Source organism: Drosophila pseudoobscura, chromosome 2, assembly GCF_009870125.1.
Source record: "Drosophila pseudoobscura strain MV-25-SWS-2005 chromosome 2, UCI_Dpse_MV25, whole genome shotgun sequence".
Classification (NCBI taxonomy): domain Eukaryota; kingdom Metazoa; phylum Arthropoda; class Insecta; order Diptera; family Drosophilidae; genus Drosophila; species Drosophila pseudoobscura.
In genome coordinates, this window is record NC_046679.1 from 22660773 (window position 1) to 22673506 (window position 12734).

Below are 12734 nucleotides of genomic sequence, written 5' to 3' on the forward strand. Positions count from 1 at the left end.
CCCGTGTAGTTTCTGTTCGGCCACAACTGTCTTTATGGTTTCATAACGCACTGTATGTCTGTGTAAATCAAATGCATTAAACAAAACGCAGGCAGGCAGGCAGGCAGTTACGTCTATTAACCGGTTAATTGCTTCCTGGCCTAATTAGGGAGCACCAGCATCGTTTTAGCCACAACAACAATCTCTTGGCAAAAGCTCAGCAACATATGCAAAATAAAAACAACAACAACAACAACAAAACAAAGCGTTGTCTTAGCCACGTTAACATCCCAGTAACTGTTTCTGCGAGTCTCTGTGCCTCTCTTTGTGCTTCTTGTTGCAAATATATTTTGTCCCCTTCTACTGTCTCTCTCCCCCCCCCCCCCCCCCCATTAGTGTGGCCAGAAGTGCAGCCACACCTTTGTGTGTGTGTGTGTGTGGGCCTCTCTTTCTTCTATCAAAAATTTCACACTTTGTTTTTTAATTAAACAGAAAATTCAGAGATTTCTCTTTTTTTTTTTAGGTTTTTTGGTTTATCTTTTTATTTGTTTTTTTTTTTTTGGTTTGGAATAATCATAAAATCTATATTACTGCACACTTTTTTTTTGGTTTTTTATTTGATTGTTTGTTTTGTTTTGTGGCCAAAAGTTGCGTAAGCGATTTATGCCAAGAGAAAGTCAAATTTATGGCCAAAACGGCGTCTGGGAATAGAGGCTTTGGGAGTGGAAAGGAGGCTTAATTATGTCATGAAAAGTCGAGGGAAATTCGTTGGTATTTTATGCACCATTTATGCTGGGAGTAAAAAGGGTTAAGGGGGAAGAACAAATCGAAAATTATAGAAGTTTTAAGGCAGTTTAGAAGAAGATTTTGTGGGGCTTATTAGGGGATAAAAGTAGGAGATTAAATTAGGAAATATATCATTATTTGTAATTTGTAAGATTTGTAAGACTGTTAAATCTTTGGTAGAAATCATGGGACCACATTCTTCCCTGGAAGTCGAATAAATTACAGGGTTTTTGGGAAAATAATGAAAATAATTGGAAAATATTTATGTTCTTTCGTGGAAATTCTAGAAGTTATATTACGGAAATTTTAGAAACATTTTGAGAAGGAATTGTCTTTTGGTGAATAAAAGTAAGTGATTGAAAATTGCTTTGGAGAAAATTATACAATCTTTAGGACTATTTTTGGATATATTTCTCCAGGAGCATAATATAGAAAAATATTTAAATATTTTTGATCGTGCTTGTGCTTACAAATCAATGAAATCTCCTCCTGTCCTTCCCTTGCCTTTCCTTAAACAATCCATGTATCTATCGCATACGGCTAAACGATCCATGTAACCATCGCTCAGGGCTAAATGCTTCGATCACGATGGTTTAAACCAACAAAAATCACAGCAGCAGAAGAGGAGTTTAAGGAATCGTAAAAACTTTCATAGACTGTTGGGGAAGTAAACACTTTATTTAATACGAATTTTATGAGATGATCACGAAAAAGAGCTTAAAATAAACATAGAAAGAGAGAGAGAGAGAGAGAGAGAGAGAGAGGTAAGAAGAAGATAGAAAGATACATATATCTCTCGAATCTGAGCCTTAGCCTTCGCGTTCGTTCTGTGCCTCAATCGGAATATATTGAATCATAATTATGCATGCCTGAGCATCCCATGCCACATGCCCCAGTGCCGCACCCCACACACGACGATGATCCGTGCATACTTGATTAGCTAATTTCCCCATAAATCTTTGGGGAGCAGAAGAACCCCCGAACCCCGAACCCCAACCCCTGATGTCTGCTGCTGCTCCCTGGTACTCTCTGGGTGTGTCTTTTGGTGTGTAGACTGTGAGAATGTGCCATAGACAGCAGCAGCAAACTACTGTCGACCTGAAGATACCTGGTATTTGAACAGAATGTGCATCAACAGATAGTGTATCTATAAAAGGAGAGATGGGGAGTTGTAGATTTTTTTTGATACCATTTAGACTTCCCTTTAGACCCTCATCTACTCTCAAACGTCCAATTGTCTATGAATTATATTGCATTTTTGTAGAAACATTTTTATAAAAAATACCATTTATATGCTTTTATTTTTGTGGGATTAAAAAAAGAGTTCTAATAATTACTGCAAATTTTAAAGTATATTTTCTTTGAGTGTAAGACGAGCTCCCTTCGCCTCCCTTCCATTATCTTAAAAACCAAACACATAACTATTTATCGCTTAAAATATATTATTTTCTGGAAGGATCTTCTATAAAGGTATACTTTTTTCCCAATATTAATTCAAAAAGTGACCATTTTTTTGTATTCCAAGATTTACAATTTTTTTTAATCCGCATTCAAACATTTTTTTTCTAATAAATCCAAATTTTTTCTTTAAATACCAAAATTTGTTTTTACTAAAAAACACCAAATTCTATTAAAATTAATAAAAATTTTAAACTTAAAAAAAAAACTGAGAAACTACAACTTTTGTAAAATACTAAACAACATAATTATATGTGTAATATATTTTTCAATAATAAAAAAGAAAAATAACGTAAAACTCTGAAATTTAAAAATTAAAATTATATTTATTTTTTTTATGCTGTTTTAATATCTTTTTCCACAAAGAAACCTCGAAAAATCAAAGGGTATTTTAAAAATCACAATTATTATTATTATTAAAAAATTCCTAGAAAATATCTTCGTCTTTGGGGAGACCTTCGTTCCGCAAATAATGACCCACCCAGCCCTGACCTACATTTGGCCAAAATCCAAGTACCCTCCGCTGCTCGCGCGTACAGGGTATTTGGGTAAAAATAACTACTCATACCAATACCAATGCGTTTATATTCATGAATATTAAACAATGAATAACTTAATTATGCGCGCATGCAAAAATGCACAAATATGGCCGAGAGAGGCGGGGTCCAGACCCGCCGCCCCCCCTCTTCCCCAAAGAATTGCCATTTGCATGCATTACTCAGACGATCCATAGGTTTTTCTTTCTTTAATTTCTTTTCTTTGTTTTTATTGGTGGGAGAGGTTTTGGGTTGCCTGCTAATTGCGGGCTGTGTAAATATTTGCCAAAGATATTTCTATCCCAAGAGAGACAGAAAACATAAATTGTAAAGAAACAGAAGCGTAGAAAAACAGAGACAGAAACACACCGTAAACGGAAACTATTTATCAACTTTCACTTGTTGGAGGTTTTTCTACCGATCCCGCCTCGCGATCCCCTTTGGTATCTCTGGTATCTCTCGTATCTCGTATCCATTGATGATATTGCCCACAAAATTGTCGTGTTTGTTGTATCTATTAGCTGTGGAATCTATTAGCTGTGGTATTCTGTTAATTAACGAGATGTGGCCCCTACGAGTGCCATTTTGTCCCACGCTTTTCTGCCCCGCCTGGCCCCCTGAATGGCTTCTACTTTAATCGGGCAACAGGTTATTGACTGATTATACATATTTATGGCTTTATCTGGCCATTGCCTTATCTGTATCTGTATCTGTAGCTGTATCTTTATCTTGATTTCTTATTTATATATTTTTTTTCACTTTTAATTTGTCATTTGTATGCCCAAAGCTTTGGTCTTTGAGTCTTTGTTTTGCCTGCCTTTTCTTAGGCGATCTTTAGGGAATACTTGATCTAATCTTTACCTTTCTTTTGTGATGATTTTTGGGGAATTAATTATGGGAACTTTTCTTTGAAGACCCTGGAGGACGTGGAATTCTAAAGTTTTGGGGAATTCTGCTAAGGGAAATGGGTATGGGTCTTCGGTTGGAGAGCTCCCATAACTATCTCTAGTTTTAAGACCCTGAAAACCTGTGGTATTACATTAAAGGACATATCTGTACTGCTGTACAGCCAGAGGCTAAGGGAAAATATGGTAGAATATGGAGTAGTAATAGTAGAAAGCCTTCCTCTTGTGGTGATCTTACCTCTTTCAAAACTCTGTGTGTTTTAGCCGGATATACACAACCCCTTTGGAGTATGGCTATAATTTCCCTTCAAATTTGACTAGAAATAATTCCATAATTTAATTTCACAACATCCCAGAGATTAGTCACAGTTCCTCCCTCATCAGCGAACTTCTGATTCCATTTGGAACTTCCTCTGCTTTGAATTTATTGTGACTCAGCTGATGCCCCGCACTCTTTAGTCTTCGCTTCCAGCCACCCACCTGCCTGCCTGCCTGCCCTGGCCTATTCAGGGCTCATTAAAAATAACTCTCTCAACCCAATTCCAGTAACCAATTAAGCGTGCCCGCCCGGCAGCCACAACAGAAAGCAAAAGAAACCCGGCAACAATGACAACAAACTTGACTCACTGTGCTCCCAGTGAACATACTCGTACGTACAGGTACAGTGGTCTCTGTGCTCTGAGTACCAACTGAGGTTCCCAAGGAAATAGTTACCAATGAGACAGGAACTAAAAGTAGCCGAAATTGTGGGGAAAAAACAAGTTTTTAGTCGATTTTCTTAGAAATATCCAAGCAAAGTAAATGTTTTGAAGATCTGTAAAACGATTTGCATCGAAAAATCCTAAAGAAAAGCTTGAAGATTTGTAAATATTAAAATTTGTAAGGGAAAAACATGAATTTTAGTAGGTATTTTATATGGCTTTTTCCTCTTTTTTTAGACTTTAGATATTCGTTGTTGAAATTTGAGCAGTAAATCTTAAAAATGGAAATTATAGTTCCAGTTATAAAATAATTAGATTAAAAATCCATTAAAAAAGGTTAATTTTTTACATATTTTTTGTTTAGTAATAAGTAAAATTTGTAAATTCACTAAAAATTATATGGTGGCACAATTTATTGAGGAAAAACCCTATGGAGCTGCAATTTGCAATATCCTTTGGTGGCCAAAAGTATATTTTAAAGTTCGTTTTTTTTCACAAAAATATATTAGAGATTTTTTACAGACGAATCTCTATGATTATAGAATATTAATGATAATAATTTTTATATTTTAAACAAAAGTGTTATCCTCACAGAGACACCACTGTACTTGTACTCGAATGTACCTATGTGTGTAGATATATACATATTTCCCACTCCGTTATTGTCTGTGGGACTGAAATTTCTTTGAGCTCTTCCTCTTGTCCGTCCATCCCCCTTCCCCTGCCCCTGCCCCTGCCCCTTCCCCTGCCCCCTGCCCCTTCGCCTCAATTATCGCCTATCCATTGGGCGGTCAACAAGCCCAAAGGCGAACGCAAAAAAAAGTGTTAAACAAATAATACCCGCAACAACAAAAGCAACAACAAACAGCAAAAAAGAGTCAACAACCACAGTGGTATGCCGGTGCCTTTTGCCGGTTTATTGTTTTTGGGCTTTTGGTTTTCGTTTTGCCTCAAAGGGAAAATTGTTTTCATATTTATTTTGCGAGCAGCAACAACAACGCCAACAACAGTTACAATGACTAAACAACAGAGAGAAAAAAAAAATGCAAAAAAAATAACAAGAGCGAAATATCAAAGCACTTTTCATCCGAAGCGCTGAGAAATGTCGCCAGAAATAAAATACTGTAAAATCGGATTATGGCAGCAAAAGAAAAAGAAGCAAAGCCAACAAAGAAGAGTGAAGTGGGGGGGAGGCGTGCAGAGAGGGAGGGGGAAGAAAGGGTACTACAGGTGTAAGGTGTGGCAATGAATCACAAAGAAGAAATCACAGATCTATGGATTGGCTCCCCTTTGGAAGACTTTGATGGGTCATCTAGGGCGTCGGTATGTGCGCAACCCCAGTAGCTAAAGGGTATCCCAAGTTCGTTTTGGGCTACTAAAATATTTCAAAGTTCCTTTTTGTGATTTTGTTGTGCATTTTGCCGACTCTTGTTTCGCTGACTCGCAGAAAAAAAGTGTCACAGGCTTAAAGCCCAAGAAGAAGCCACAGAAGAGCAGAGCAGAAGGAGAAGTGAGCAAAGCAAACAGCAGAAAGGCGGTTGAAAGAGTGAGAGAGAGAGGCAAAGAGCAATTCAATTAAGCAAAAGCAAAAGCAAAGGTTTTTCCAATATTTATTCCGGACTTTTTTCTCTGGCGTCATTTATTGAGGTCTTGGCTTTTCTGATCCGCTAATTTACCGTTGCTTGAGGCACTTGACTTACTGTCTGTCTTTTCCATTGACTTTCAATTGGGCGCGGCCCCTAGATAGCACTTCCCATTCAGGTGGTCGCTTCCTCTCTCTGGACTGGATGCTGCTCGTAAAGAGGAACTGCAGATTAGTCATTTCCCCCTCCCCTCCCCCTACCCTGGCCGTTTCCGTTTGTTTTACAAACCCACTGACCCCGAAACAAATTTCAAATAAGAGGAAAAAAAAGCACTTAAACACAGTAAACAAAAACAAAACAAAAAACTGCAAGCAGCAACAAGTTTTGCAGCAGAGCAGCGTGGGGAGAGGGGAGAGGTGTAGTCTATTGCCGCGCTGCAGGTGCCAAGCCGACAGCTGCACACACACCGAGCGTCAGAGAGGGCGACGAAGTGGAGAGAGAGGGTGCGAGTGAGTTATGCCTAGGCCAGCAACAATTCTGTCTGTCCCAGACCCCATTGAGAGGTGAAGCTTCTGAGAAGCCAAGCTGCTGCTGCTGCTGCCCAATTGATGCAAAAAGCAAGGGGCACTCCGACAAGGTGAGGCATTTGTCGGAGATTGCTCTCACGATAGGCAAAGCAGAGACGAGCAATGGAAATGCCTCACCTTTCTTATTAGCTTTGCTCGTGACTGCGCTGCTGCGACGCCCAATTGATGCGAAATGTTTGCCGACTGCGCTGCCTCAGCCTCAGTCTGTTCGCTCTCTGGCTCTCGCTCTCCCTCTCCCTCTCTGCGCTGTCGTCTTGGTACATTCACCTCTCTTCCTCCTCAATGGACAGGGCATTGTTGCTGCTGCTGCTGCTTATGCACGCTGGCTTGCGGTACTTCTGTTACAGTCGCTCTCGTGATCTCCCTCCCCGTCTCTGGCTCTCCCTCTGCCGTAAGCAACATTTTTCTTTTGTTGCGGTTTTCCGGCTCGTTTTATTTCGTTTCGTTATCTCTGCTTGCGATCTTTTGGGAGCACTGGCTGCTCGCTGCCTGCCTGCTGCCTGCGCGCAGTCGCAGAGCAACACTTTTGTGTTGTGTAAATGTCACCTTTATGTCTTTTTAATAATGTTGTCCGCAATTACAGATGTTGTGCCTCCCTGCCACCGTCCCTGTTCTTTTTAGGAGGCACAATTTACATACATATTTCTGTTTACTTCTCACACGGAACGGAACCGGAGATTATTTGTCCATCATTTTGTATAATTTGTCACATTTTTTGGGGATCTGATTGCTCTTAATGACTATGGGAAAATACGAACTGGAATGGGATGGTAAATGGATGATAGATAAGGAATTAGATCTGGGAACAGCCACTGATGGCGATGGCCTTCATCCGTCATGGAATTCCAGGGGTTCTTCTACCCAACCCCTAATAGAAACCTGTCCCCGGAATTTTGGAAACCATAAAAATACCCAAACATCAATATAAAACCCCATTTTCGATGGTTACGCCTGAATGCAGCAAGGAATTGGAATCCTGGAACAGCCCGACCCTTGCTTAACCCTTGAACCATGAACGAGAGAGAGGGAATACCTAAAGTTTGAAACGCAATTTCCACTGACAACAGCAACGCCCTCGCCCGCGCCCTCGCCCTCGCCCTCGTCACGGACTCCATAAAGAGGAAATTGTGAAAATAGCTTTACTTAAATGGTACTCCTCATCAACTATTGTACTCCCCCCCCCTCGATCCGCAGGGCAGCGACTCTGCTGAACCCTCTACTCTCTCGAGAACGAACCCCTACCCTGCCCAGCGACGTGTTCCCCCAAGCAGAACCGTTGACGGTTATTAAACTACATAAGAAACGAAACAGAAACAGAAACATAACAAGAAGAGAACCGGGAAGAGGAAGAAGAAGAGGAATACCAACAGGCCAGAAGACACCCAAAGTTTATAGAACTCCAAAGAGAGAGAGAGAGGCATAGTTCCGCTTCTTGACAACACTTTTTTTGAACTCTGGCACTGGATGGACGGATAGGGGGGATACACGCCCCAAATAACATCTTGTGATGTTATTTGTACAAATGGAATGAAATTTTCTGCTTTGATGAAGTTATTTGTTGAGGGTCGGTGGGTTCTACCACCAGATATGATCATGTAATGGAACTTTTAATTGGTTTACCGACGGGGGACATTCAAGCAATCATAAATAATAACTGAATGCCTGGATTCTTATCATAGATCCACTAGCCCAAAAATGGGTCCAAGAATGCCATAGATACCTGACGAAGACACGACTCGCAAAAGTTCATTCATTTAGACCACCCCCCTCCTCCTTTTCCCTCTTTGTTTACATTTTCCCAATGGAAATTCAAATGTTTGCAACATCTGCGGCAAGTTTTTCCATTTCCCCTTTCTGTTTACGGTGCTTTTTTCGCTGGAATAGTTGTAAACCTACAAAAAGATCTAAATTTATCCGAATGTATGGTTTATTGTTTACAGATAGACGTCGGAGAGCTGCCACACAACGGAGTCACACTGGAGTCACAATACAGTAAACTCTCCCAAAGACACACAGACACTAGGAGGAGCGTAGTCCTCCTCCTGTAAACCCAGCCGCCCCCCTTCAGAGCAGTCACTGTACAGTATGTCCCATGACAAGAAGATGTTGGATCGCGAGGCAGTTCGTTCAGTGATACAGCAATGGAATGCGAATCGATTGGATCTGTTTGCGCTCTCCGAGCCCGATGAGGTATGATCTATGATCTATGGCTACCCCTAAATACTGGTACTAATCTGTTTCTTTGTTTAGAACCTGCTCTTCCATGGCGTTATGCGGTTTTACTTTCAAGATGCCGGCCAGAAGGTGGCCACCAAATGCATACGCGTGGCCTCAGACGCCACCGTCACAGATGTCATAGGTGGGCAAATGGCTTGGAGCTCCACAGGATCTCACTTCATCTAACATTGTTTATCCTTTTGTGATCCCTAGACACCCTGATTGAGAAGTTCCGTCCCGACATGCGAATGCTGTCCGTGCCCAATTATGCCTTGTACGAGGTGCACGCCAACGGGGAGGAGAGGCGCCTCAATGCCGACGAGAAGCCCCTGCTGGTGCAGCTCAACTGGCACATAGACGACCGGGAGGGTCGCTTCCTGCTCAAGAACATTGACCAGAAGACCACAGTGAGTATTGTATTTGTTGTCCAAGGACCCCCGCAAGAAGAGCCCATTATAACCCACTGCTTTGATCCTTCGCCACAGCCCATCGAGCAAACAGATCTGAACTTCAAGAGGAAGCTCTCCAAGCGGGAGAAGAAGGAGCAGAAGAAGAAGGAAAAGATGGCCAAACTCAGCTCCGATCCGCCCACCGCGAACGGCAGCCAGTTGGGGCTGGGCAACGGCCTTGGGTCGGGCTCCAACTCCTCGCACATGAATGGCAATGCGGGCGGCAGCGGGCCCGATGGCAGCGACGCTGTGGCCGGGAAACTCTACACGGAACTGCCGGAAACCTCGTTCACGCGATCGATCTCAAACCCGGAGGCCGTTATGCGGCGAAGGCGACAGCAAAAGCTCGAGAAGAAGCTGCAGCAATTCCGATCCCGAGACGGAGGACCCGACACGGGCGGCACCCTCAAAATCTACGGCGAGAGCCTGTGCCAGGACGTGCCCTACAAGACACTGCTGCTGTCCATTCGGGACTGCGCCCAGGCGGTGGTCAGGGAAATGCTCACCAAATACGGACTCGAGAAGGCGGATCCACTGCATTATTGTTTGGTTCAGGTGGGGATTTGATAGTTACGAAAGGAGAGAGTGCATCGGTGCTATGGAAGGGAGTTTTGAGGGGTTCTCAGATGGTTTACTAAAGGTTCTGGAATGAGGAAAGGGTTATAAGTCTTAGAAATTGTAATAATTAGATGTCGAAATGCTAAAAATTTTAATGTAAGATGAAATTTCAAGGCTATCTTCTAGTTTTTTGTTCTTTCTCTTAAATTCTATTAGTTTTTGGCTGAATTGGATTTGTTTTAGCTGTGCAAATATGCGGATAATATTTTGTAGGTAGAGAAATTACCTTTTATTGATGAAATTGATGCAAAAAATGACGTTTGTTGCTTAATTCGTTTGAAATATAATCATTTTGAAGCAAAAGTTGCATAGAAAAGAAGATAAAAGATCTCTTATCAACTAGATGTATCCATAATTGTTGTTAAAATTGAACAAAACCTTTCCATTTAACATTATGCAAAGCGATTTGATTCCCATTTATATTATATGAGTCGCGCGTCATGCGGCAGTTCCCGTCGGTCGTTTGGAAGGGACGTTTCGGCTGATGGTTTACTATGTTATAGAATATATGTAGTAGATATCTGATATTCTACCCAAAATCCATTCAGTCTATTGGCTGTAGAAAGACCATAAGTATAGGATCAATTTTCGGAACCTCTTTAATCTTAAACCGACACATGAGTGATGCCATTGCATCTACCATAGAATACTTTTCCTTCTTATAAACAAAGCTCTAGAATATAAGTCATTTTGGGTTTAGTTTCCCTCCCCGAATGGTCTCTATCCCCGCAAGACTCCGAATATGTCCCCTCTATCGTCTTGGACCCATATTAACATTCTCGTATACCATTCCACAGGTCAACAGCGACGGAACGGAGTACATACTCGACGATGATGAGTGCCCCCTATCGATACTCATGAATCACCCGACGTCACGTGGTGAGTGCCCTGCTTTTTTGCCTGTTTCGAAAACCGTTTAAAATCAATTTCCCTCCACTTCATTCATAAATATCCTTCGGTATCCTTTGGCCTGCAGTTAGATACTTGTTTTATCAATAATTATGCTCCACTAAAGGCGGCCGTCACCTGCCTATCAACAGGAACCGCCGAACGGACTGTTGCTATTTGGTTATTTCATATTTTTCCGAGTGGAAAAATTCTCTGAGGGGAGCTCCTGACTGGGACCGAAAGGCCTTTAGTTGTTTGCTGGCATTTCAAAGCGGTGTATCGTGATTTAATCGCCGTTGAAGTGAATATTAAGTGAATATTAGTATTAATATTGCGAATACTCATCGAAATACGTTTGATATTTGCATAAAAATAATCAAATTCATCAAGGAAATATAAAAGTCAACATGAAAGATGATTTTTGTGAGAAATTACGTGAGTTTGCGACCCATTTATAAGCAATTTTTAAACCAATCTTTTAAGCCCGAAACGTGCCCAAAAAGTCCTATTTTGTCTAATTTACTTGGCCTTATTTGTCTTGTGGTTATTATTTATAGACCCAAAGCACACTTTTGGATTTTTGTTCCAATTTCGTTCACCTTATTTTCATTTTCAAAACGTTGAGCATGGTTTGAATATAAAGATACAAAAAATATTAACAACAAATAAAATTTAAAAACAAGGCTTCCTAAAGATGTCAAAATTTTCCAAAGGTTTCCTGATATTTCTAAAATTTACTTAACATTTTTTAAGCGATTTTTTCAAGTTTTCTTAGACTTTTTTTTATATATATATTTTTTAAATATTTTAGTTCTTGTACGTAGAATCACAGACAGCAACCAATCATGTTTAGAGCAAACGGATTAGCGAGTGCAACCACCATGTTAGCCAGGACATACACCGTTTCCAGCCAGGACTAAATTTCGTAGCAGTCAGCTTACGGTTGCTTCAAAACAATGAAAGTCAAATTCGTTTTAAATTGAAATTGATTTAATTGGAATATATATGTTTTTTAATTTTTGAAAGCAAATCTTAAAAGTCTCAAAATACTTTCAAAATAGGGTTTTCTTCGCCATATTTAATAATTCACGAACTGAAAAGAAAATGAAATAATTTTAAGCGCAGGCGCAGCAATAAAAAGTAATGTTTAGGAATGTAAATATGTAAATATTATAGGTATAGCCGGTGTGGGTGATACATCAGCATTAAAAGGCAACAGCAACAGCAGCACCATGAAAATGACAGACACAAAGGTTTCCGGGTCGAAAAGTCCCGGGAAAACGCACACACACACACACACCGACAGGCAGGCAGGCACCTGGCGCTCAGACATGAAATGAATTTTGCCAAAACGACATACTTTACATATAAAAGTCCCTCTGGGAATTGGAGAGAAGGGAGGATAAAAAAAACTCAATGAAAAAAAAAAGAGAAAAAGGAAAGGCAAATTATGAACGAAATGTGGATGCTCTAAAACTGACAAGAATGGCGGTAAAAGTCATTCGATGATGAAAACTTTAGGATGTTTTTGGTTTTTAAGGATAAGGATCCGTTTCCCTGAAATAAAAATGAACTCTTAACCCCCGTGGATGCGCCCCTACTTCGCTCTTTTACCTCCCCCCTATGACAATCCCCTCTGAATCATCGAGATATCCAACCCTTTGGGGCCTGCCTGGCACCTTTGCAGCCATAAACTAAAGCGATGATCATGAAGGACATTTAAATAAAGGAAAACACACACACACATACACAAAATATATTTTATATGTAAGCAAAACTTTGGGCGGAAATGTTAGGGTGCCATCTGACACACAGGAAGCCGCCCCGCTGGGTGGCACCACCCCCCCCCATCCTTCGACCGCTCATAATAATTGACATTGGGAAAAGGTCCTTTTTTGCCGTTTGTTTGGCGAGGGTCTCCACATTCACGACCACTTAGCAGCCACATGTTGCCTCTCTGTGGGGCTCTCTCTCTTTTTTTTTTTTTTTTTGGTGGCTCCCCCCCTCCCCTCTGCGGCAGCTCCTTG

The 12734-nt window shown here is 40.9% G+C and overlaps 1 protein-coding gene across 5 annotated transcripts in view; it reads left to right on the forward strand.

Annotated features, from left to right (window-relative positions):
- Positions 1-12734, forward strand: part of cno (adherens junction formation factor afadin) — a 60083-nt gene that overhangs the window by 12053 nt on the left and 35296 nt on the right. For all 5 annotated transcript variants that reach the window (XM_001359371.5, XM_015182381.2, XM_015182380.2 and 2 more), the window contains exons 2-6: positions 8476-8725; positions 8786-8894; positions 8966-9159; positions 9238-9756; positions 10617-10698. In XM_001359371.5, the coding sequence (XP_001359408.3) occupies positions 8621-8725; positions 8786-8894; positions 8966-9159; positions 9238-9756; positions 10617-10698 (1009 nt within the window). In that variant the 5' untranslated portion in view covers positions 8476-8620. The remainder of the gene's footprint in view (positions 1-8475; positions 8726-8785; positions 8895-8965; positions 9160-9237; positions 9757-10616; positions 10699-12734) is intronic.